General features: G+C 47.4%; 1 protein-coding gene across 2 annotated transcripts in view; it reads left to right on the top strand.

The window, feature by feature from the left end:
- Positions 1 to 26291, top strand: part of LOC145352758 (pleckstrin homology domain-containing family G member 3-like) — a 196213-nt gene that overhangs the window by 124694 nt on the left and 45228 nt on the right. For both annotated transcript variants that reach the window (XM_080203034.1, XM_080203035.1), the window contains 2 exons: positions 476 to 933; positions 22912 to 23012. In XM_080203034.1, the coding sequence (XP_080059160.1) occupies positions 476 to 933; positions 22912 to 23012 (559 nt within the window). The remainder of the gene's footprint in view (positions 1 to 475; positions 934 to 22911; positions 23013 to 26291) is intronic.

Here is a 26291-nt window from a genome sequence, read left to right as displayed (position 1 = left end):
GAGTTTAGTACCTGCCAGTAGATGGGGATAATTTTATGCTAAGGTCTTTCGTCTGTTAATGCATTCTCAAGGAGAGCTCGGGGAGCTTGTTAATGTAATGACTCAGGCTGGACTGGAAAGGAACATTGTTTATTACAGGATGCAAAGCAAAAGTACTGCTGTGGTGTAGTTACTATCTGGTACTGCAGTTCATCAGGCCCAGTCTTGGGCCTGCCTTATAAAAGATTAAGGTAAGGATCCAGTTGGGCAGGCTATTGCCTGTTACCAAGGTAACACATACTCAATGAGCCCCAAGGGAACATCAATCGATGATAACCCCTACAAGGTCCATGGGGAAATCACAATTAATAGAGTATCTGCATGATCTCCAGCATAAATGATGGGCCAAACGATCTCTTCCTGTGATAGTATACTAGGTCTATATCTCTGAGGTAAGGAACTATAAAATGTCCTTTATTTCTTCTTTCCCTGCCAGAATCTCCCAGGACATCTTCCACCTCTTCTCTGAGCAGCCATGACAGGATGTCCACGGTCACCGCCTCCACCAGCTCTACGTCAGTCAACACCGACTGCTCGGACGGAGAGCGGCCGGTGAGTGCCAGCTCCTCGGGCTCCTTGCAGGATTGCCGTGGCCCCTTTGGGACCCCGCCCCACGGCAGCCAGTTCCTGGAGGCTGGGCCCCCGATGGAGGAATGCGTCCGAGCGGAGCTGGCTCTGCCCCTGCGTGCGCAGAGGGCCGACCGCACCTGCAACAACAACAACAACACGTCGGACCGCATGAGCGTGGATGGCAACTGCTTCCCGGTCCCCTTGTCTCCCATAGCAACCAGGGCCATGGCCCCCAACCCTAAGCTGTCGTACGTGGACAGGGTCGTCATGGAAATAATTGAGACGGAGCGGATGTACGTGCAGGATCTGCGGAGCATCATTGAGGTGGGTGACTAACATTCCCACACCACTTCCATTGACAGGACGAGATCCACAGAGCTAAATATCAGTGAGGTTGGAATCTTATTGGAAGAAAGCAGGAGATATCAACTCGAGATGAACCAGGAGATGGGGATGATGTTAGCATTGATCTCTTAATTGAAAAGAAATATTTTCAGGGCTATTGTGAAGGAGTGGGAGTGAGAGTAAAGATAGTTCTTTCAATGAACTGACAGAGGCATATTGACATTGGAACAGGATTAGGCCATTCAGCCTATCGAGCTTGCTCCACCATTCAATATAATCATGGCTGATTGGACACTCCAGTGCCTTTTACCCACACTAACCCCTTTATTGTTAATCAGAAATCGATCAATCCACCTTAAGCACACTCTATGACATCTTCCCAAAGCCATCTGGGGTAGGGAATTCCAAAGATTACAACACTCTGCGTAGAAGAAATCTCCTCTTCTCAGTTCCAAGTGATTTCCCCCTTATTTTGAAATTGTGCTCCCTGATTTAAGACACTCTGACCAAGAGAAACGTCTCACCTGCATCTACCCTGTCTATTCATTCAAGCACTTTGTAGGTTTCAATGGCATTAATTCTCATTCTTCGAACGCGAGAGCATGCAGATCCAGTTTGCCCCAGTCTCTCTTCATAAGACAGTCTTGCAATTCCCAGAGCAAGTAATGGGCTGAGTGGCCACCTTTATTGTGTTAATTCCACCCTCCTCCCCTGCACATCACCCTCCATCTGCCACCTTGCTGGCCACCCACTTAACCTGCCTATATCTCTTTGCTATCTGTGTCCTCCCTACAGCTCATTTTTCTGCCTTGCTTGGTATCACCAGCAAATTTAGATACACTACATTGTCTCTTCGTCTTCATGAATACAGTCCCCAGTGCTGTTTGAGCCTTGCAACACTCCACTAGTCACAGCCTGACACCTTGAAAATGTCCCATCTAGGCACAACCTTTGCTTTCTGTCCATTAACCAATTCTATCCATGCTAATATATTACCCCCGACTTCATGAGCCATTGTCTTGTCAACATTTTGTGTGGCACCTTATTGAATGCCTTTCGGAAATCTAGATACACTACCTCTACTAGTTACACTTTATCCAGTTGCATCCTCAAAAAAACTCAAATTTGACAAACAGGATTTCCGTTTTGTAAAACCATGTTGACTTGTTCTAATCACACTACTATGTGCATTATTAAGACTTCCTTAATAATAGATTCCAGTGTTTTCCCAATGACTAGTTAGTCATTCTTTCTTGAGAAGCATTTGCCAACTTCCAGTCTAATGGGATCTAAAATTTTGAAAATCATAGCTGGAACATGGAACATTACAGCACAAACAGGCCCTTCGGCCCACAAGTTGCACCGATTATATCCCTACCTACCAGGCCTATCTATAACCCTCAATCCCATTAAATCCCATGTACTCATCCAGAAGTCTCTTAAAAGACCCCAGCGAGTTCGCCTCCACCACCATGGTGGCACGGTAGCACAGTGGTCAGCACTGCTGCTTCACAGCTCCAGGGTCCTGGGTTCGATTCCTGGCTCAGGTCGCTGTCTGTGTGGAGTTTGCACATTCTCCTCGTGTCTGCGTGGGTTTCCTCCGGGTACTCCAGTTTCCTCCCACAGTCCAAAGATGTGCGGGTTAGGTTGATAGACTATACTAAAAAAAAATGCCCCATAGTGTCCAGGGATGTGTAGGTTAGAGAGATTAGTGGGTATAATATGTAAGGATACGGGGGTAGGGCCTGGGTGGGATTGTGTTCAGTGCAGACTCGATGGGCCGAAGGGCCTCTTTCTGCACTGTAAGGATCTATGATCTATGACCACTGACGGCAGCTGATTCCACTCACTCACCACCCTCTGAGTGAAATATTTACACCTGACATCTCTGTACCTGCTCCCCAGCACCTTAAACCTATGTCCTCCTGTAGCCACCATTTCAGCCCTGGAAAATAGCCTCTGAGAATCCACTCTGTCTATACCTCTCAACACCTTATCAAACCTCTATCAAGTCGCCTCTCATCTTTCGTCTCTCCAGGGAGAAAAGACCTAGCTCCCTCCAACCTCAACGTTGACTAGTTGTGCAGCTATCTCTTGTAGGGCCCTGGGGTACAGGCCCTCAGACCCTGGGCATTTTTTGCATTTTAGCCCCTTAAGTTTCTCCAACACTTTCTTTGCAGGTACTGGCTACCTTAGTTTCCTAAAACGTTTTAGCCCTGAGGTTACTGTCTGCTTCTGGTATGAAACTTGTGTTATTACTGTGAAAACAGACAGTAAATGCGTGTTTTGTACCTCTACCATTTCATCATTCCCCACAATAACTTGGCTTGCCTTTTACTTCCAAGGGGTTGACCTTGGAAGCTCTTTAGTTACTCTGTTCCTTTTTATATTATTAGAAAGCATTTTGGAATCTGTTTTTATATCTCTGGCAAGTTTGCTCTCGTATATCCTAATTTTTCCCTCTATCAGCTTTTCAGTCCCCCTGCTAGATCCTAAAGCAGTTCCAATTCTCAGACTTCCTGTTCCTTGCAACATTATAAGCCAATGCTTTTAATTTAATATTATTAATAATATTATCCCGAGTGTCTTAAATAGATCCTTCTTACTGAGCTTTTGTTTTCCAACTGCATGTACTTTTAAGCATTTTGAATTATTTCTTTAAATGTTTCCCACAGTTTACTTGGGTGGCACAGTGGTTAGTATTGCTGCCTTATAGCGCCAGCAATTTGGGTTCGATTCCCTATTTGGGTCACTGTCTGAACGTTCTCCCCATGTCTGCATGGGTTCTCTCTGAGTGCTGTGGTTTCCTCCCACAGCCCGAAAGACGTACTGGTTACATACATTGGCCATGCTAAATTCTCCCTCAATGTACCCGAACAGGCGCTGGAGCATGGCGACTGGAGGGTTTTCACAGTAACTTTGTTGCAGTGTTAATATAAGCCTACTTGTGTTAGGATGCAGAGGTTAATCCCGTTTACCTCGCTTCATAATCTGTTAAAGTGTTTGGAAAGGTGTTTAATGTTCTATATTAACATTTAGAGGTTCATTAATATAAAGTCCAGACACTCACTTTAAGTGAATAATGAACAAGTTATTTTATTTAACCAACCGGGAACTTTAACTAAACAAGTAAAATATCAATTGATGTAAGGTTCGACTGGAATGCTGTTCAAATAAATATAAAGACCATTCATTATCAAACAATAATACTAACTTAGTCACTGTCAAAAAAAGCATGTACAAACAGGTTATGTGGCTTTGGGAAAAAATCCTTTGGAGTTCTTCTGTCAATGTCGCTGTCATTAAACTCTTTCTGATTTGGTATCCTACTGGTGGATAGAAGGAGATTTCTCTAAACGTACATTTTTTTAGCTGGCAGAGAGCTGCCCTTGTCTTCTCTACATGTTAAGAGGTGGCAGCTTTTCAGTTCAACTCAAACTAACTAACTCACTCAGTCAACTACAGGCAAGCGGTTGTGTTCCAATTTTTATGTCCCTGATGACCTACCAATTTTCTGTACCAAGCTTGGTCTGCTGTTGTCAACAACAGCAAATTCAAATTTGATAGGTTCCTGATGGCTGAGTGTTTTCTTTAAACTGATAGGCTGTCAAAAAGCAAAAGCCTGTTACCAAGGCAACCCTGATGCTTGGTCCTGGTTACAAATGTTGCAATCTGTGTACCCTGTGTGCTTGCATTTTAAACATCCAAGCATTGACACAAAACCAGCTTTTAAAGGGGCCACATTTCGCAAACTCAACTTCACAACACTTGTGACACTAATAACTAAACTTTATCTGACATCAGCATGTTCTGCACCAATGTTGGTGTTCGTTTGGTACAACGTATTGGAAAATGACCCCTCTCAAACCCCCTTTATCCTTCTGATGTTTAACTTCAGTCCCTTCAAGGCAAGTTGCTGAACAATTTCCAGTGTTAGCTTGCTTGAAGTTTATTTACAGTCTTGGCAGGAAATCAGAAGCCAGATTTGTTTGTGGGATGGTTAATTAAGAGTTTGTGGACATTGTGGCTTCAGTACTTTCTGCTCCTGGAGCATTTTCTGTGCAGTGCCTGCAGGAGATGACATCGACACCATATTGTGACAACCAGGAAGCACGGACATAAATATAGCTTCTGCTGTAAGTGTGTAATCACTTGTGGATTACACGGTGGCACAGTGGTTAGTGCTGCTGCCTCAAAGCGCCAGGGACTTGGGTTCAATTCTGGCCTTGGGTCACTGTCTGTGTGCAGTTTGCACATTCTCCCCTTGTCTATGGGTTTCCTCCAGATGGTCCAGTTTCCTCCCACAGTCCAGAGATGTGCGGGTTAGGTGGATTGGCCGTGTTAAATTGCCCCTTAGTATCAGGAGGATTAGCCGGGTAAATATATGGGGATAAGGGCTGGGTGGGATTGATGCTGGTCTGGACTCGATAGACGAAATGGCCTCCATCTGCACTGTAGGATTCTATGAAATGTTGGAAACCTTGCAGCAGCCATTTTGTACATGGCTGCATTTGCAGCCAACACCGTCTCTGTGCAGTCACTGGCTGATGACGGGCCTGGGTTAGCAGCCGCCATATTTACTGGGGGCAAAGTTCAGCTGGGTGCATGTGTGGCCATCACTGGCAGCAAGAAGGGAAGATTGGTGAATTTCTATCCTGGACTGACAGCGCTGAATTTGGGAAATTCTTTCTGGAGAGGCTGGTGAGAAACACTCAACAATGTTGGATATTTTAGTCCAGTCACAAGGAAAAGATTAGAGTTCCAGGATGCATGGTCTGGGAATGGCATCATTAGATTTCTGTGCATGTGGAGCATGCTTTGGCAGGAGACACAATGTTTATACAGTTTTTTACTTTATTATTGTCATGAATAGGCTTACATTAACACTGCAATGAAGCTACTGTGCAAATCCCCTAGTTGCCATACTCTAGCGCCTGTTCGGGTACACTGAGGGAGAATTTAGTACGGCCAATGCACCTAACCGGCACATGTTTCAGACTGTGGGAAGAAACCCACGCAGCCAACATGCAGACTTAGCACAGAAAGTGACCCAAGCTGGGAATCGAACCTGGGTCCCTGGCGCTGTGAGGTAGCAGTACTAACCACTGTGCCACCCTACATAACAAGGTTCCATGAACACCATTAAATGGTTACCTGATAAACTCTTTGTAATGTTAGTTGGGTGATGCACATTGGCCAGGATCCCTTACTTTCTTTGAAGTAATGCTATGGGATCTTTTTAATCCATCTGATAGACCAGAAAGGCCTCTGGTGTTGGCTGTGCAGCTCTGGAGTGCCAGATAAGCTCTCTGGAGTTGTACTTGAACCTATATCTTCTGAGCCAGCTGGAGTCAATAGGAATCAGGGGGGAAAGCTCTCCAATGGTTGGAGTCATACCTGGCCCAAAGGAAGGTGGTTATGGTTATTGGAGGTCAATCAACTCAGCTCCAGGACATCACTGCAGGAGTCCCTCAGGCTAGTGTCCTCGGCCCAACCATCTTCAGCTGCTTCATCATTGATCTTCCTTCCATCGTAAGGTCAGAAGTGAGGATGTTTGCCAATGATTGGACAATGTTTATCCCATTCACCACTCCTCAGATACTGAAACAGTCCATGCCCAAATGTGGCAAGACCCGGACAATATCCAGGCTTGGGCTAACAAGCCGCAAGTAACATTCAGGCCGCACAGATGGCAGGCAATAACCTTCTCAAGCAAAAGAGTATCTGACCATTGCCCCCGGATATTCAATGGCATTACCATCACTGAATTCCTCCCCCTGACATCCCCCCCCCCCCCAACCCTGTCAACATTCTGGGGTTACCCTTGACCAGAAACTGAACTGGACTTGTCATATAAATACTGTAGCTACAAGAGTAGATGGATAGATACCTTACAGTGCAGAGAGAGGCCATTCAGCCCATCGAGTCTGCACTGACCACAATCCCACCCAGGTGCTACCCCCATATCCCTACATATTTTTAGCTGCTAATCCCTCTAACCTACACATCTCACAACACTAAGGGGCAATTTTAGCATAGCCAATCAGCCTAACCCGCACATTTTTGGACTGTGGGAGGAAACCCACGCAGACACGAGGAGAATGTGCAAACTCCACACAGACAGTGACCCGAGCTGGGAATCGAACCCAGGTCCCTGGAGCTGTGAAGCAGCAGTGCTAACCACTGTGCTACCGTACCGCCCGTAGACCAAAGACTGGGAAGTAACTAATCTCCTGACTCCCCAAATCCACCATTGACAAGGCATGAGTCAGGAGTGTGATGGAATACTTGCCTGGACAAGTGCAGCTCCATCAAGATTCAAGAAGCCTGATACCCTCCACGACAAAACATCCCATTTGATTGCTACCCTTTCCACAAACATTCAATCCCTCCGCCACTAACGCACAGTGACAGTGTATATACCATCTACTTGATGCACTGCAGCAACTCATCAAGGTTCCTTAGACAGCATGTTCCAAACCTGTGGCCACTCCCACCTAGAGGGACAAGAAAGAGCAACAGATACACCACCACCTGGATGTACCCCTCCAACCTCACACTACCCTGACTTGGAAATATATCGCTGTTCCTTCACTGCTGCTGGGTCAAAATTTTGGAATTCCCTCCCTAACTGTGGGTGTACCTGCATTACAGGCACTGCAGCGTTTCAAGAAGGCAGCTCACCACCTTTTGCTCGAGGGCAGTTAGGGATGGGCAGTAAGTGCTGGACCTAGCCAGCGATGCCCATGCCCTGGGAATGAATTAAGAAAGGAGAGGACTCTGCTATGGCCATAATGTGAACCAAAGAGCTAGCTTTCATTTACTTCCTGCTCACATCTGAGCCTGACCCTCACTCTCCTAACTCGTGACTTGTCAGTGGTGGATTTGGGGAGTCAGGAGATGAGTTACTTCCCAGTCTTTGACCTACCCTTGTAGCTACAGTATTTATAAGACAAGTCCAGTTCAGTTTCTGGTCAACTCTTTGGAAACATCTAAAATATGTACTGGAGGTGCAAAACTCCATTTTAAGAGCATCTTGTCTCACTTTGTCATGAGATAAGTGGGTTCTGTTATTTTAATGAAGATTTTCAGAATGAGTTCTGCTCTACTAGTCCCCTTTGTACAGCCTTCATCCATCAGAGAGGTGGAGATGTTTTCGATATCGAGGAGGAGAACTTTATTTTTCAGTGACATTCCGGGGAGCAGTGGAGGCAGGGTCATTGAATCGTTCTTAAGACTGAGTTATACAATTTAAAGTTTATTTATTAGTGTCACAAATAGGCTTACAGTAACATTGCAATGAAGTTACTGCGAAAATCCTCTGGTTGCCACACTCCCGTTCAGGTACACTGAGGGAGAATTTAGCGTGGCCCATGCATCTAACCAACATCTCATTTGGACGGTGGGAGGAAACCGGAGCACTCAGAGGAAACCCATGCACACATGGGGAGAACATGCGGACTCCACACAGACCAAGCTGGGAATCGAACCCATCCCTCGTATTGTGATGCAGCAGTGCTGACCCTAAGATATAGGATTAGGCCATTTGGCCCATCAAGCCTGCTCCACCATTCAGTCATGATTTTATTTCTCATTCCCATTCTGCTGCCTTTTCCCCATAACTCTTGATCCCCTTATTAATCAAGAACCTATCTATCTCTGTCTTAAAGACAGTCAGTGACCTGGCCTCCACAGCCCTCTGTGGCAATGAGTTCCACAGATTGACCACTCTCTGGCTAAAGAAATTCCTCCTCGTCTCTGTTTTAAAGGATTGTCCCTTTAGCCTGAGGTTGTGCCCTCTGGTTCTAGTTTTTCCTGCTCGTGGAAACATCCTCTCCACATCCAACCACTGTGCCATCATGCTGTCCTGATTGACAAGGGAGACAAGCGTTGTAGGGTGGGTCAGGAGAGCGGAGTCGAGGTCACAATCGGATCAACCAGTGATCTTATTAAATAGCAAAGGAGGCTAGTGGGCTGAATGGCCTAATCCTGCTGTGAACTCACACGCTCACAAACCTCTAGCCTGCCCTTTGACATCAAGGGCCTTAAGACTGACTCTTTAACTTTGCCTCCGACTCTACAAATATTATGCAGACGCTGGAATGCTGTGGCTTTTGTTATATTCTGCTAAGGTCATTAGTTTGCATCTGAGAGACAGCCTCACAGTTTGGATTGGGACTGCCCTTTGGACCGTGTTTGAACAAAGACTTTATTATATCAGCCACGATACAGCATGTTGAGCAGGAATGCACCTTTGGAAAGGGCGCGGAGGAGATTTACCGGCATTCTGCAAAGGATGAGAGACTCTGGTTGTGCAGAGAGGCTGGGTTCCTCCTCCTTAGACAGGAGTAGGTTCAGGGGAGATTTAAAAGAGATTTTAAATTTTGAGAGGTTTTGATGGAGCAAAGAGGGGGAGAAACTGTTTCCACAGCTGGAGAATTGGTTACCAGAGGGGACAGATTTAATTTGCTTTATTATTGTCACATGTATTAATATATAGTTAAAAGTATTGTTTCTTGCACACTGTACAAACAAAGCATACTGTTCATAGAGAAAGAAAGGAGAGAGTGCAGAATGTAATGTTACAGTCATAGCTAGGGCGTAGAGAAAGATCAACTCAATACGAGGTAGGTCCATTCAAAAGTCTGATAGTAGTAGCAGGGAAGAAGCTGTTCTTGAATCTATTGGTACGTGACCTCCAGACTTCTGTATCATTTTCCCAACTGAAGAAGGCGGAAGAGAGTATGCCTGGGGTGCGGGCAGTTTTTGATTATGCTGGCTTCTTTTGGGAGGCTGGTTTGTGTGATGGACTGGGCTACATTCACGACCCTTTGTAGTTTTGTGCGATCTTGGGCAAAACAGGAGCCATACCAAGTTGTGATACACCCAGGAAGAATGGTTTCTGTGGTGCATCTGTAAAAATTAGTGAGCCTCGTAGCTGACATGCTAAATTTCCTTAGTCTCCTAAGAAAGGAGAGATGTTGGTGGGCTTTTCTAACTGTAGCGCAGGCATGGAGGAACCAAGACAGGTTGTTGGTGATCTGGACACCTAGAAACTTGAAGCTCTCGACTATTTTTACCTTGTCCCTGTTGATGTCGGCAGGAGATGTCTGATTTAAGGTCATTTTCAAAAGAGCGAGAGGAGAAAGTTTTTATATGCAGCAAGTTATTGGGGCGGCATGGGTTGGTGGAGGCTGATTGACCAATAACTTTCACAGTGGGATTGGACAAATGCCTGGGAAGCCAACTCTTAAAGGATCACAGACAGAGTGAGGGAAGTGGGACAAATTGGGTGACGTTTCTTCCCGAGTTGGCACAGATGTGGGAAGCCAAAAGGCCTCTCTTTTTTTTTGCTGTATCACTCCACGATCACCCCCTGGTTACTCTGCGTTCCCCGACAGTGCTCCTCTCTGTCAACCTCGCTTGCTCGTTGCATTCAGCTTTGAGTTTCCCAAAGTCCCACAGACCGACTCAGAAATCCAGCAGAAAGTCGGCTGCCAGCATCAAGCTACTAAAATTGTGGCCCTTGAGAATATAACCTGACTGCCCCCAGAAATATCCCTGGGTATGATCGGCCCTCATAAGGATCATCAACATCTCAGCACAGAGCACAGTCGACTGAACGGTCCCCCTTCTGTGACATGAATGCTCTGCTTTGTAAATGTGTACACAGGCATTGATGTAAGTTGTTGCAAGAACTAACTTGTAAACCAAAAAAAGTGGCACGAATTTGGAAAACCCTCTCGTAATCCAGAAGAATAGTGGTTGCTCCCTCCTACATAATCTCTGGTTGTGGAACTGTGTCAAAACTGTGTGCACAGCTGCTCCAGTGAATAGAAGTCAGCTTTTTCCTCATTCATCCACGCTCGAATCACTCATCTCCTCCCCTCCTGACCCCATTCTCCCTCTCCAGTTCACTCTACACAGATTCAGAGCACCATAAAATCCCTACAGTGCAGAAAGAGGCCATTCGGCCCATCGAGTCTGCTCCGACTTTGTGAATAAGCATCATGCCCACGACCCCCGCCTCCACTCCATCCACATAACCCACGCATTCACCATGGCTAATCCACCGAGGTTCCGTATCAACTAATTATACATCACCCCCGCAGCTGCAACAGACCAGAGGTTGAAATTGGAACCTTCTTAGCTCATAGAATCCCTACGGTGCAGAGGGAGGCCATTTGGCCCATCGAGCCTGCACTGACAACAATCCCTCCTAGGCCCTATCCCCGTAACCTCACATATTTGCCCTGCCAGTCCCCCTGACACTAAGGGACAGTTTAGCTTGGCCAATCAACCTAAGCCACACATCTTTAGAGCGTGGAAGGAAACTGGAACATCCGGTGTAAAGAGGGAGAATGTGCAAACTCCACACAGAGGGACACCCGAGGCTAGAATTGAACCCAGGTCCCTGGTGCCATGGAGCTTCATTCATGTAGTTTAGGATTGTGCATTCACTCAGTGAGTGACTGATGCTCCTTACAAACCTAGTTCCTGATGCCCCAGGTTCCTTAGCAAGCATTTTTGAGTGACCACTTAGTGAGGTGCTCAGTTACTTTACCCCCAGTGCCGTGCTAATGCTGGCAAGGTTTCCCCGTACTCCTTAGCAAGTGTGACCCAATGTATTTATCATAAACCAGAGTATGCTGTTTGAATTGAGGAGTGAGTCTATCCAGCCCTGTGAGTAGGCTCTCCTCCGCCAAAGAGGGCAGATAAGAGTCAATCACATTGCTATGGCTCTGGAGTCACATGTAGGCCAGACCAGATAAGGGGGGCAGCAGATTTCCTTCCCTAAATTACTTTGATTTGATTTATTATTGTCACATGTATTAGTACGCAGTGAAAAGTATGGTTTCTTGCGTGCTGTACAGACAAAGCATACCATTCATAGAGAAGGAAAGGAGAGAGTGCAGAATATAATGGTACAGCCATAGCTAGGGTGTAGAGAAAGATCAACTTAGTGTGAGGTGGGTCCATTCAAAAGTCTAAGGGCAGCAGGGAAGAAGCTGTTCTTGAGTCAGTTGGTACATGATCTCAGACTTTTGTACCTTTTTCCTGATGGAAGAAGGCGAAAGAGAGAATGTCTGGGGTGCGTGGGCTGCTTTTCCCAGATAGCGGGAAGTGTAGGCGGAGTCATTGGTTGGGAGGCAGGTTTGAATAATGGATTGGGCTTCATTCACAACCCTTTGTCGTTTCTTGCAGTCTTGGACAGAGCAGGAGCCAAACCAAGGACATTAGTGAACCAGATGGGTTTTTCCAACAATCGGCAATAGTTTCATGGTCATCAGTAGATTCCTAATTCCAGACTTTTTTTTTAATGAATTCAAATTCCACCATCTGCCGCAGTAGGATTCGAACCCAGGTCTCTGAACGTAAGCTGAGTTTGTGGATTAGCGACAATACCATTAGGCCATGACTTCCCCACCAGCTGTGGTGTTAACAGTATCTCATCGCTGTGAAACACTTGGCAAACGTTTGGAGAATCTTGCTAAAAATTTGAAAGGTGCACATATGTATAGTGTTCCAACATCTTAAAATGCTTCGCTGTCCATGCAGTGTTGTTGCTGCTGTACTCTTGTTTGCGCAGAGCAAGATCCACAAAGAGCATTGCGATGAAATCTAGATAATCTTTTTGGTGTTGATTGAAGGATAAATATTAATCAGCATACTAGGGAAAACACCATCCCCCCCCCATCCCCCCTGCTTTTTTTTTAGAGATAGTGCCTCAAGATCATTCACGTCTGCTGAGGGCAGACGGGGCTTTGGCACCACCTCCGACAGTGCAAGGCATCCCTCCGTTACTCCATTGGGAGATTCTCCCTTGATTATGAGTGCACGTCTCTGAAGTAGGAGTTGAACCCAGAACGTTCTGACTTCGAGGCAAGCGTACCCACTGTGCCACATATGGCTGACTCGGGTGGCACAGTGGTTAGCACTGCAGCCTCACAGCGCCAGGGACACGGGTTCAATTCCGGCCTTGGGTCACAGTCAGTGTGGAGTTTGCACATTCTCCCCGTGTCTGCATGGGTTTCTTCCGGGTGCTCCAATTTCCTCCCACGATCCAAAGATGTGGAGGTTAGGTTGATTGGCCATGCTACGTTGACCCTAGTATCAGGGGGATTAGCTAGAGTATGTGGGGTTACGGGAATAGGGCCTGGGTGGGATTTTGGTCAGTGCAGGCTCGATGGGCCGAATGGCCCCCTTCTGCACTGTAGGGAGTCTATGATTTGAGTGCCTAATGGGAGTCAATAACTGAAAGAAATAAAGTCAGTCTGTTGAGAGGTTTGGAAATAAAGCTACTTGTATTTACTGCGAACCTTAATCCTTGTTGCATTGCGGTGACCTCCAGGGATTCACAAAGACATAAACACAATGAGATTGATTTAAGAGCAGGGAAATGGCCAGCATCTGTGGAACCAGTGGTGAGCAGCAACATCAGGGGGAATCTGTCTGTGGTCGGACTGAATCCTGAACTGTCAGACTGCTCCAGACATCGGAGTTTAAACATTAACACAACAGTGAACGGCTGCTCCCAAGCATAACAAATCAGCAGCAAAGCCTGAGGCCTAGAATCCCCTTCAAATATAGTGCCCTTCCTGCACCTCGGAGGCCTTCAGCTGAAATGTTGCCCAATCTTTGGTTTGCTGCAGACAATTTCCTGCTTTCTCAGTTTAGCTTGCGGTTATGTTTCTTCCCAAGGTGGATACCTATCTATTGAAGTGGTTCAAGTTGGGTGAGACTGCGACTGCAAACCTGAACAGGCCCTCGATTTGCCAAAGTCCTCACTAGGCCCATTCTCCATCTCCAGATTAAGCAAGGAGGGAAGGGATTGGGTGATGCACCAGGCTAGATTAAGGTTGCCATCGCTCCATGATTACCAGGAATTTAAGGTTGATTTGCTGTGTGTTGTTTCTCATAACTCTGCAGAAAAATCAGTGGTGCCTTCTCCTTAAAAAATATCATTTATTTTCCATTTAGTTTGAACACCGCTGTTTAGAAGTTGTATCACCACCCTGTTCTCGAGGGCAATTAGAGATTGGAAACAAGTGTTGGTCTTGCTAGCAATGTTCGGATCTTACAAATTACTTTCAAAAAAAGTTTAATCAGTCACAAGTAGGCTTACATTCACATTACTGTGGAACTCCTCTAATCGCCACACTCCGGCGCCTGTTCGGGTACACTGAGGGAGAATTTAGCATGGCCAGTTCACCTAACCAGCACGTCTTTGGTCTGTGGGAGGAAACCGGAGCACCCGGAGGAAATGCACGGAGAGCATGCAAACTCCTCAAAGACAGTGACCCAAGCCAGGAATTGAATCCGGGTCCCTGGCGCTGTGAGGCAACAGTGCTAACCACTGTACCAGTTATAACTAGCTATAAATATTGGACTATTTGACAGTTAAAAATAATCTAATAGGGTAAAAAGAGTCTTTTTGTTCAGGTGGCTGAGGGAAAGCTGTACTACGTGAGGACGTACATATCAGACAAAATAATCTCTCCCTTGATGCCAACAAAATGAAGGAAATAGTCATCGACTTCAGGAAGTTCTGTGGAGGACATGCCTCTGTCTACATCAATGGGATCAAAGTAGAAATGGTCCAAGAGCTTCAAGTTTTTAGGTGTCTAGATCACCTGTCCTGGTCCCTCCATGCCAACACTATAGTTAAGAAAGCTCACCAACGCCTCTACTTCCTCAGAAGACGAAGGAAATTTGGCATGTCCGCTATGACTCTCGCCGATTTTTACAGATGTACCTTAGAAAACGTTCTTTCTGGTTGTATCACAGCTTGGTATGGCTCCTGCTCTGCCCAAGACCACAAGAAACCACAGAGGGTTGTGAATGTAGCCCAATCCATCATGCAAACGAGCCTCCCATCCATTGACTCTGCTTACACTTCTCGCTGACTTGGGAAAGCAGCCAGCATAATTAAGGACCCCACGCACCCTGGATGTTCTCCTACCTTCTTCTATTGGAAAAAACATACAAAAGTCTGAGGTCACGTACCAACAGACTCAAGAACAGCTTCTCTGCTGACTTTTGAATGGACAACCTCGCACCTACCTTGCACAAAACTGTACATCCTCGCTATGACTGTAACACTACATTCTGCACTCTCTCCTTTCCTTTCACTATAAACGGTATGCTTTGTATAATTTGAAGAAACAAAACTTTTCACTATACTAATACATGTGACAATAATAAATCAAACTGTGGAAAGAGGTATGGTGGTCGGAGGCAAGGGTTTGCATGAGATGAAACCTTCGAGGATGTGACCAATCAGTGTTGCCAAATGTGGGTCACCTTTGGGAAATGGGTCTAGGCTGAATGGGTGGAGGTCTTGTCTGTTTGCTGCCAGGGATCTTGTGTACGTTTGAGATTTGAGTGTTCAGTGCTGTTCGCAATGAGTGCTGCCTGATGACATAGCCACCTTAATGTGACGTTGAAATATAAGCACATCCGCTGAGGCAATATGATCCTGGGAGTGTGGGGTGTGGGGAATTTTGACTCCTGTTCTTGTTTGATGATGTGGTCAGAGTGGCCTCGCATTAAGCTTGGGGGCCTCTGCCCCAGCTAACATACAGTGATCTGGATGGTTCCCCTGGTCCCTGAGGTCTTGCCTGCTTCCAGGTTGGGGCAGGCAGGATTTTGGAGACAATCCCATCTGCGCAATTTCAGGTTCCCCCCCCTCCCAGTGGGACGGGGAGCATGAAATTGAGGCCCTATTTTTGATCTGTGCTTGAGGCTGTCATGAATTGACTGCAGGAGAAAGTGCTCATTCCCCTGGAGTCAATGGCCCTTGGTTTGGAAGAGCAGGGACTATAACATCTGCCTCAGTGGGTCACACTCTCCCATCTGTTACTTCCCAAAAGTCATAAGTTCAGCTCACACTGGAGAGACTTGAGCACATCACTCAGGCTGACACGCTTGCTGCGGTACTGAGGGAGTGCTGCACTATCAGGGACACGCTATCTTTCACGTATGCTGAAGCATCACCTCCCTGTTAGATTAACGATCTTATGGCACTGTTGGAAGTGGAGTAGGGAGGTTCGCCTCTGTGTCCTGAATAATACATATTCATCAGCCAGTTTCGCCAAAATCGGATGAACTGGTCATTATCACATTGCTGCTTTATGGGATCCTGCTGTGTACAGATTGGTAGCCAAATTTCCCACAGTGCAACCATGATTGCATTTGGCTGTAAAGGGTTTTGGGGCCTCTTGAGGCTGGGGAATGTGCTACACAAACGTAACAATTTCAGTTTACTTTCCTGAGCACAACATTCTTGTGCGGTGCCAGTAGCCACAGGATGGGGCGCAGGGCAGTGGCCAAGGTGATGGACACTGGGCGGTCAGGTTTCATCAGCAGAAGGTGAACCCTGGAACATGCCCATCGCCGTGTGAGTTGGACGTGTGGCACAAGCCCAGTGAATCCAGTACCCAGATCCCTTCGCGCAAACGGGCAGCGTAACCCTGGCGACACTCGAGAGGCTCCCTTTGGAGCAGGGAAGGTGAGGAGAGCTTTACCAGAGGAATTCAAACCTGAGAGGCAGTGATAGATTCGGAAATGAGAAACTGTTCCCCACGGCTGGAGGATCATTATTTAGATACAGATTTTCGATCATTTGACAAAGGAAGTGGAGGAGGTAGATGAGCATTCCTTTTCACAGCGAGTTGTTCTAATCTGGAAAACGCTGCCTGAAATGGAAATTCATCACTGAGTTTGGAAAGGAAATTGGATGAACAGGAAAAAGAACAAGAGAATGAAACCAATTGGACAACTCCTTCAAGGATACTTCAAAGAACTCCTTCCAGTTTCCTCCCACAGTCCAAAGGTGTGCAGGTTAGGTTGATTGGCCATGTTAAATTGTCCCTTAGTGTCAGGGGGATTAACCGGGTAAAATATGTGGAGTGATGGGGATGGGGCCTGGGTGCGATTGTGGTCGGTGCAGACTCGATGGACCGAATGGCCTCCTTCTGCAACTCAGGGATTCTATGAAGGAGGCACACAAGGCCAAATGGCCCCTCTTTATGCTGGAAGATCCCATGAACTTTCTAGGTAATTACTGGGGGGACGGTAGAAGAAGCCTTGTACAAAAGCACCTGAAAAAGCAGCTGTAGACAGGAAGTGTTTAGGCACACACCCGTGACAACCACAGGAATGTGCTCTTTACTCTTCACACAGCATCTTGGAGAGAGACCCTCCCATTGGCACCAGATGCAGAGCGGAGTGGATTTGGACGTGCAGCCAACAAAACGTCTGTGATGCATAGCGACCATCCCCACTGGGCAGCAGGCCAGGGCTGACAGGAACTCAAAGGCAACTTAATAAGGCAGCAATTTGGCAAAGAGGAAGATTCCAGAAGCTCAAAGCTGGTCTGCGCACCGTGCATTCTTTAAGTTTGACTGGGAGATAAAGACAGGCGCTCATAGACACACGGACTCACTCAAACACGTGCACTCATTCTGGCACATGCACGCTTAAGTAGACAAACGGATGTCCACTCTGATGTGTGGTAACACACGTGTGTGCTGGACATGTGTCAGAATAAATCTATTATTCCCATGGTTTCTCTGTTACACTTTTTCTCTCCACCCGATCTCTCTTCTCTTCTCGCCTGACCCCCCACCCCCTTCCCTTCCCTTCACCACCCACCTCTCGCCGCCGTCTCTCCCCTCCAAACCCCGATCAAGACTGCGGAGAAAGCTGCCGGGTTGACTTGAAGGTTTTGTAGCCTGCATATTAGCTGTGGGTGAGTGGGAACGCATTGCCTGTGAGCCTGAAGGTCTTGGGTTCAACCCCCACCCCACAGACTGGGGCAGAATTTTCCAGAATAATGGCAAAGTGTCAGGGTCTGACTGAAGACCACAGTCTGGTTTTCTCTCCAGATCTGCTGACATTGAGGCAAAAAATAACCGCGCGGGGTGGGGGGTTGTGGTTTGGCCTGTCACTCTGGTGGGATGGGGCCTGGTAGAGCTGGTAAGGCTGGCTCCAATTTATAAAGTTTATTTATTATTGTCACAAGTAGGCTCACATTAACACTGCAATGAAGTTACTGTGAAAATCCCCGACTTGCCACACTCTGGTGCCTGTTTGGGTATGCTGAGGGAGAACTTAGCACGGACAATGCACCAAACCAGCGCGTCTTTCAGACTGTGGGAGGTAACCGGAGCACCCGGAGGAAACCCACGCAGACACAGGGAGAAGGTGCAGACCCCACATAGACCCAAACCAGCAATCTAATCCACTGCTGCTGTGAGGCAGCAGTGCTAACCACTGTGCTAAACACAGAGATCCCGGAAGGGCACCCTCATCAGTGAAGATAGTGGGCCTCCCTCCCAACATCCCATGAACGTGGAGGATCAGCCCTACCCCCCACCCCCAACAAGCTTCAGTGTGACCCATCCCTCTGCCACAGAAGTATCAGGGCAACTTTCCTCCTCCTCCTCTTCACTTCTGCACTGATGTCAATGCGCATGCCTCCCCCCCCTCCCTCCCTCCCACCAGAGAAGGGAACCCTTCCACACTGGGGGAGGGTAACTTCCTGGCAGTGTGTACCTCAGGCATCAATGCCCACCCCTGGCCTTTAACCCTCCTCCCGGGCCCTCCCTCACCCCTGTGGGCGTAGTCACCTCGACTGGTTTCCATTTCTGAAAACCCAGTAGTGACGTCCACCATGTCGCCAGGCTGGGGGAGCATTCCACGAGGCCGGACGTTATGGCGTAGGGCCTTATGTTATTTAAATTAATGAGAAAGTTTGAACCTGGCTACGTTGCTGGATGGGGAGGATCTCAAACCTGAGATCTCACTGACACAATCCCTGGTCTTGCATGATTTTGCAGCCATGCTGGGATTTGTGTTCGTGGCTAACAAGCTTGCTAAATCTCGCCCTTGAGCATACAATCCAGGCTGCCATTCTATTACAGGCCTGAAGGAGCACTGCACTGTGGGGAAAATCCCACAAAATGAGGCCTCGGGTCTGCCTCTCCCTGACACTGATGAAAATTCCCTCAGGAGAATAGCAGGGGAATCCTCGTTAGCATTCTGCCCAGTGCGCAGCAACATAGGAGTGCGCCCTTCGAGCCTGCTCCGCCATTCAATAAGATCATGGCTGATCTGATTGTAACCTCAATCCAACATAACCTTTTGTTAACCCTCATAATGATCAGTCGCTGATCACGGTGCCGTTTTTGGATGTCAGAGGGTGGCTTGGTAGCACAGTGATTAGCACTGCTGCCTCACTGCGCCAAGGACCTGGGTTTGATTCCCGGATTGGCTCACTGTCTGTGTGGAGTTTGCACATTCTCCTCATGGTCTGCGTAGGTTTCCTCCCACAGTCCAAAGATGTGCAGATTAGGTGGATTGGCCATGCTTAATGTGTGGGATTACGGGGATAGGCCTGGGTGGGATGCTGTCAGAGAATCAGTGCAGACTTGATGGGCTGAATGGCTTCTTATGCACTGTAGGGAATATACAATATCAAGGATCAATCCAGCTCTGACCAGACTCTCCCTCCACTGCCTTTTGAGAAAAATAGACCCAAAGACTCTCAACCCTCTGAGACAGAAATGTTTTTTTTCTGTGTCTTAAGTCTTTATTACTAACTAATGTCATTGTTTTTTGTGGGACCCTGTTATGTGTAAATTGCCTGCTACATTCTTTGGACAACAGGATGGAACAATGGTTAGCACTGTTGCCTCCTGGATGTGGGTTTGATCCCCACTCGGGTCACTGTGTGGAGTTTGCACGTTCTCCCCGTTCCTGCGCGAGTTTCTTCGGATGCTCCGGTTTCCCCCCGCGGTCCAAAGACTTGCAGGTTAGGTGCATTGGCCATGCTGAATCCTCCCATAGTGTACCCAAGCAGGCATCGGAGTGTGGCGACTTGGGAATTTTCACAGTAACTTCATTGCAGTGTTAATGTAAGCTTACTTGTGACACTATTAAAAACTACAACATTGACTACTTTGATGTGTGAAGTGCTTTGGGATGTCCTGAGAACGTAGGAGGTAGCTTGTGAGAATTGATTCATTTTCCTGGACTGCTTGTGTGCTGACAGGAAGGGTATGGTAGCTGGGAGCAGCACAAGCAGGCCTGATGCATCCATTCACTACCTGTCAGATTTGACTTATTATTGTCGCGTGTATTCGTATACAGTGAAAAGTATTGTTTCTTGTGCGCTATATGGACAAAACATACCGTTCATAGAGAAGGAAAGGAGAGAGTGCAGAATGTAGTGTTACAGTCACAGCTAGGGTGTAGAGAAAGATCAGCTTAATATGTGGTAGGTCCTTTTCAAAAGTCTGATAGCAGCAGGGAAGAAACTGTTCGTAAGTATGTTGGTACGTGACCTCAGACTTTTGTATCTTTCTCCTAATGGAAGAAGAGAGAATGTCTGGGGTGCGTGGGGTCCTAAATTATGCTGTTTGCTTTTCTAAAGCAGCAGGAAGTGTAGACAGAGTCAATGGATGGGAGGCTGGTTTGCGTGATGGATTGGCCTATATTCACAACCCTTTGTAGTTCCTTGCAGTCTTGGGTAGAGCAGGAGCCCATACCAAGCTGAGATACATCTGGAAAGAATGCTCTCTGTGGTACATCTGTAAAAGTTAGTGTGAGTTGCAGTGGAAATGCCAAATTTCCACAGTTTCCTGAGAAAGTAGGGGTATTGGTGGGCTTTCTTAAGCATAGCGTCAGTGTGGCGGGACCAGGGCAGGTTGTTGGTGATCTGGACACCGAGAAACGTGAAGCCCTCGACCGTTTCTACTCCATCCTTGTGCCGGCCTCTGTTATAACTGGTGCTTTTCCCTCTTTTAGTTTTGAGCTGCTGGGTGACCTTCACGAGTGATTGAAAGCACCGTGAGCACTCTCACATTCCCTTACCTGTCACACGTATGTGTGTGTGTGTTTGCTTGAGTTGTTTTCAGTTCAAACAGCTGGGTGCCGCTAATTCAGAGCTAATGAGGGAAGCCGCGACACTGTTGCCCTTCACACAGGATGTTTACACTGATTAGACTTTGCCCTCAGCCCTGCCTGCTCAGCCCTCTGACCCCTGCGCCCCCCCCCCCCCCCCAACTCCCTCAGTCTTGAGTAAGCGACAGCAATGTGAGATTCACCACCCCCACCCCCCACCCCTTTTTGTAAAGATAACTAAACCCACTTGGCAGCGACATTGCTAAACCGCTTTGTTGCTACGGTTACGTGGATGAGCTCTAAGTTGGTGGTGTTGAGGGATTCCACGGCCTCTGAAGGCCTAATTCTCAATCCCAGCGGGGCTGAAACCAGACCAGCTTTTCCTGCTGAGGTATTTTTTCCCCAGGAAAGGCTGTCGGTATCTCACAGCAATGGACACCGCCCAGCCCTCTGTCTCCCTCAATCAATATCTACTCATCTGCAGCTTGTGGTATTGTACGTAGAGAAGGAACCTTGGCACGGAGTTCATGGGGGCTGGCTGGGTTGCCCCTGTAATGGACACACTCGTGTCTCTCAATTGCAACACTTCTGTTGCCAGGACTAGAGTAAGTCTTGAACGGAGTGGAATGCTACAGAGCTATTAGTAAGGAAGGCAGAGTCGCTTCTTAAAATCTCGTGTACAGGATGAGAGTGTCGCTGGCTAGGCCAGCATTTATTGCCCATCCCTAATTATCCTTGAGAAGGTGGTAGTGAGCTGCCTTCCTGAACCACTGTGGCCCACGTGGTATGTTATTTTATTGATCCTTTCATAGGATGTGGGTGTCATTGGCAAGGCCATTACTTATTAGCCCCTACCTAATTGCTGTCGATAAGGTGGTGGTGGGGAACCTATCATCTTGAATCGTTGCAGTCCTGCTGTAGGTACACCCACAGTGCTGTTAGGGAGGGAATTCTGGGATTTTTATTCAGTGATTTGGGGTAGCACGGTGGCACAGTGGTCAGCACTGCTGCCTCACAGCATCAGGGACCCCGGTTCAATTCTGGCCTCAGGTCACTGCCTGTGTGGAGCTTGCACGTTCTCCCCCATGTCTGTGTGGGTTTCCTTTGGGTGCTCCAGCTTCCTCCCACGCTCCAAAGATTGGCCATGTTAAATTGACCCTTAGTGTCAGGGGGATTGGCAGGATGAATATGTGGGGTTACAGGAATGGGGACTGGGCGGGATTGTGGTCAGTGTAGACTCGATGGGCTGAATGGTCTCCTTCTGCACTGCAAGGATTCTGTGATAGTGAAGCAGTGATATATTTTCAAATCAGGATGCAGTGTGCCTTGGAGGGGAACTTGCAGGTGATGGTGTTCCTCTGTATTTGTAGTCCTTATCCTCCTAGGTAACAGTGGTGATGGGTTTGGATACTACTGTTGAAGAAGCCTTCATGATTTGCTGCAGTGCATCTTGTAGATGGTACTTACTGCTGCCATGGTGCGTTAGTGGTTGGCACTGCTGCCTCACAGCAGGGAAGACGCTGTTCTTGAGTCGGTTGATGCGTGTCCTCAAACTTTTATATCTGTTTCCCAACAGAATGGAAGAGAGAATGTCCGGAGTGGATGAGGTCCTTGATTATACCGGCTGCTTTGCCAAGGCAGTGGGAAGTGTAAACATAATCAATGGATGGGAGGCTGGTTTGCGTGATGGACTGGGTTTCGTTCACAACTTTTTGTAGTTTCTTGCCGTCTTGGGCAGAGCAGTAGCCATACCAAGCTGTGATACGTCTAGAAAGGATGTTTTCTGTGGTGCATCGTAAATGCTGGTGAGAGCCGCAGAGTACGTGCCAAATTTCCTTAACCTCCTGAGAAAGTAGTTGGATTTAACCTCCAACAACCACATCCCATGAGCAGTGTGGTTCAGCCTCAGACAGTGGCCAGGCAAGGAATGGGATGTAACTGGCCTTTGGGAAATGGGAACAGAATCCAATAGCTATCAACGTTGATGCCGGAGCATTTGGTTCAAAGGTGGCTTACCTAATCCTGTGTCTTTCTCTTTTCTTTTTCCAGGAATATCTTGGTTGTATCATTGATGCTTTGGATCTGCCGATACGACCGGAGCATGTCTCGGCTCTGTTTGGGAACATTGAAGACATCTATGAGTTTAACAGGTACAGGGAGCTGGCTTCACTTTGGAATTGTCCTTTTACTTCTGAGCTCCTTGTTGGTTTTTCATATCCAGTTTGTCTGCGTGCGCGCGCACACGCCCCCGCCCACGCTCAGCCTACAGTCCTTCGATCACTTACTGGGTCAATTCTTGTAACTTTTGGCATTTCTCACTGGCATTTAGGATTGAACAGAGGTGTGAAGGTCTTTTGCTAGAGCAGCTGGGAGAAACTGTCTGCATTGGTGTAATAGTCATTAACCAAATGTGACAGATTTAAGATCATCAAATCCCTACAGTACAAAAGGAAGCAGCTAGGTCCATCAAGCCTGCACTGACAACAATCGCACCCAGGCCCTATCCCCGTAACCCCATGCATTTATCCTGCTAATCTACTGGGTGGCACAGTGGTTAGCATTGCTGCCTCTCAGCACCAGGGACCCAGTTCAATTCCCAGCTTGGGTCACTGTCTGTGTGGAGGTTGCACGTTCTCCCCGTGTCTGCATGGGTTTCCTCTGGGTGCTCCAGTTTCTTCCCACAGCCCGAAAGACGTGCTGGTTGGGCGCGTTGACCATCCTACATTCTTCCTCAGTGTACCCAAACAGGCGCTGGAGTGTGGCGACCAGGGGATTTTCACAGTAACTTCATTGCAATGTTAATGTAAACTTGTGACACTAATAAATAAACTTTAAAAACTTTGACCCCCTGACAATAAGGAGCAACTTAGCATGGCCAATCCACCTAACTTGCGCATCTTTGGAGTGCGGAAGGAAACACTCGCAGACATGGGGAGAAAGTTCTGACTCCACACAGACAGATAGTTACCCAAGGCCGTAATCGAACATGAGTCCCTGGCACTGTGAGGCAGCAGTGCCAACCACTGTGCCAAGATCACTGGAAAAGGTGGATGAGGATTTTTAAAATCTGGAATGCACTGCTTGAAACGGTGCTGGAAGCAGGTTTGACATTATCTTTAAAATCGAATTAGAGAAATACTTGAAGGGGAGAAGATTATCCAAACAATGGGTAAAGAGATGGGGAGTGCAACTAATTGGATCAGTAGGGCCAGCACAGGCCCGATGGTACAAATGGCTTCCTTGGGCGATATAATTTGCTAATCTGTTGGTTGAGATAGGAATTTTGGCCAGCACAGCAGCAAACCCTCCGCTTCAGAATCCCTACAGTGCAGAAAGAGACCATTCGGCCCATCGAGTCTGCACCAACTCTTCAAAAAAAAGCGTCCCACCCAGGCCCCTCTCCTCTGCTCCATCCCCATAACCCTACACATTTACCATGGCTAATCCACCTAACCCACACACCTTTGAACTGCGGGAGGAAACTGGAGCCCCCGGAGAAAACCCGTGCAGGCACTGCGAACGTGCAGACTCCTTGCTGTCTCTGTGCAGACAGTCATTCGAGGCTGGAATTGAACCCAGGTCCCTGGCCTTGTGCTGTAACAGTGCTAACCTCTGTGCCACCCTAAAATATCCTTTCACCTTCTATCATGACACCCTATCTGTCATCTTGCTGCCCACTCATCGACTTTGTCTGTATTTCTTCAAAATAGTTGGCTTTGTTAGCCAAAGCATAGAATGCACGATCAGAGAGGCTGTGCTGAAACTGTATAAAGTGTGTATTAGACCACAGCTAGAATAGTGTGCAGTTCTGATCACCATATCATCGGAAAGATGTGATTGTACTAGAAAGGATGCAGAGGAGATTCACCAAGATGTTCATAGATTCAGAGAATCCCTACAGTACAGGAGGAGGCCATTCGGCCCATCGAGTCTATACCGACCACATCCCACACAGGCCCTATTTCCATAACCTCACACGTTCACCTTGCTAATCCTCCTGACGCTAAGGGTCAGTTTGGCATGGTCAATCAACCTAACCCACACATCTTTGGAGTGTGGGAGGAAACCGGAGCACCCGGAGGAAACCGCTGTAGACACGGGGAGAATGTGCAAACTCCACACAGACAGTGACCCGAGGTCGGAATTGAACCTGTGCCCCTGGCACCGTGAGGCAGCAGTGCTAACCACTGGGCTTTGTTCCAGCATTCATCAAGGGGTCTAGACTCATCTGTGAGTAGAATATGTATTTATTTTGATATTAATTGAGAAGCTGAACTTTACAAGCTTGGCATTATACCAGATGAGAACTTACTCCCTTGCTGTTATTCCGTAAACTCCACTAAACTGTTGTGTACTTTGCTTTCCGTGAAGCCTGATTGCTGGGCTGGAATGATGCATTGGCCAGTCCCATTCACCGGTGGACTTAAAGGAACAGAGCTTGCTTGTTTTCAGACAGCTGATGTGTGTTTGTATCTGCGTAAGCTACTGCCTAACTGGTTTGCATATACACACAGCTATTTTACATGTCCTGCCAAAGTCTAATTTTAATCAACAAACAAGGATTTATTTAGGATTGCGAGGCCATGACATTGTTTCTAACCTGCAAAGAATTGTAATCAACTGGTTATTTTTCATAATCTAATGGATCCGTGTTAGATCCTGTGGCGCTGGGCAGATCCGTGTTAGATCCTGTGGCGCTGGGCGGATCCAGGGCGGATCTGAGTCAGATCCTGTGAGCCGCGACCATGGAGAGAGAGTTGTCTTTCCATGAACCTTGTGCTGGTGGCTAGGACATACATCACTGTCAGTAATTCTACAATGCTCTTCGTAACCTGTTACTAATTGTAATCTTTTGATATCCGTGATTTTTAAGTCTCCCACTCTCACTGCTCTATGTTAATTTTTGCCTTTGATAGGACTTTATTCCCTTTGTGAGGTGAGTGGTGTCCATGATCTGGATTTTTCCTCATCCCTGTTTCTTTTCCCCCTCCATCCCAAAGTGCTGTGCGTCTGCATGTGTGGGTCAGCCTGCGTACAGTTGCATGTGACCATGTGAATGTGTGTGCCTCTTTCACTCTGTACATGTCTAATGGAACATTGCAACCTCAGCATTTGACACCAGATCACCTTGGGCGGCACAGTGGTTAGTGCTGCTGCCTCACAGCGCCAGGGACCTGGGTTCGATTCCTGGCTTGGGTCACTCTCTGTGTGGAGCTTGCACTTTCTCCCTGTGTCTGCGTGGGTTTCCTCCAGGTGCTCCGGTTTCCTCCCACAATCTGAAAGGCGTTCTGGTTAGGTGTTTTGATTCCCTTATCTGAGGAAAGATATAATGGTATCGGAGGCAATCCAGAGGAGGTTCACTGGGTTGATACTGGGTATGGAGGGATTTTCTTATGAGAAGAGGTTCAGTAGGTGGGACCTGCACTCAG

Source organism: Carcharhinus amblyrhynchos, chromosome 14, assembly GCF_965287045.1.
Source record: "Carcharhinus amblyrhynchos chromosome 14, sCarAmb.v2.hapA, whole genome shotgun sequence".
NCBI lineage: Eukaryota > Metazoa > Chordata > Chondrichthyes > Carcharhiniformes > Carcharhinidae > Carcharhinus > Carcharhinus amblyrhynchos.
The sequence above is the reverse complement of the archived record's forward strand: the minus strand, read 5'-3'. Positions and strand labels throughout refer to the sequence as shown.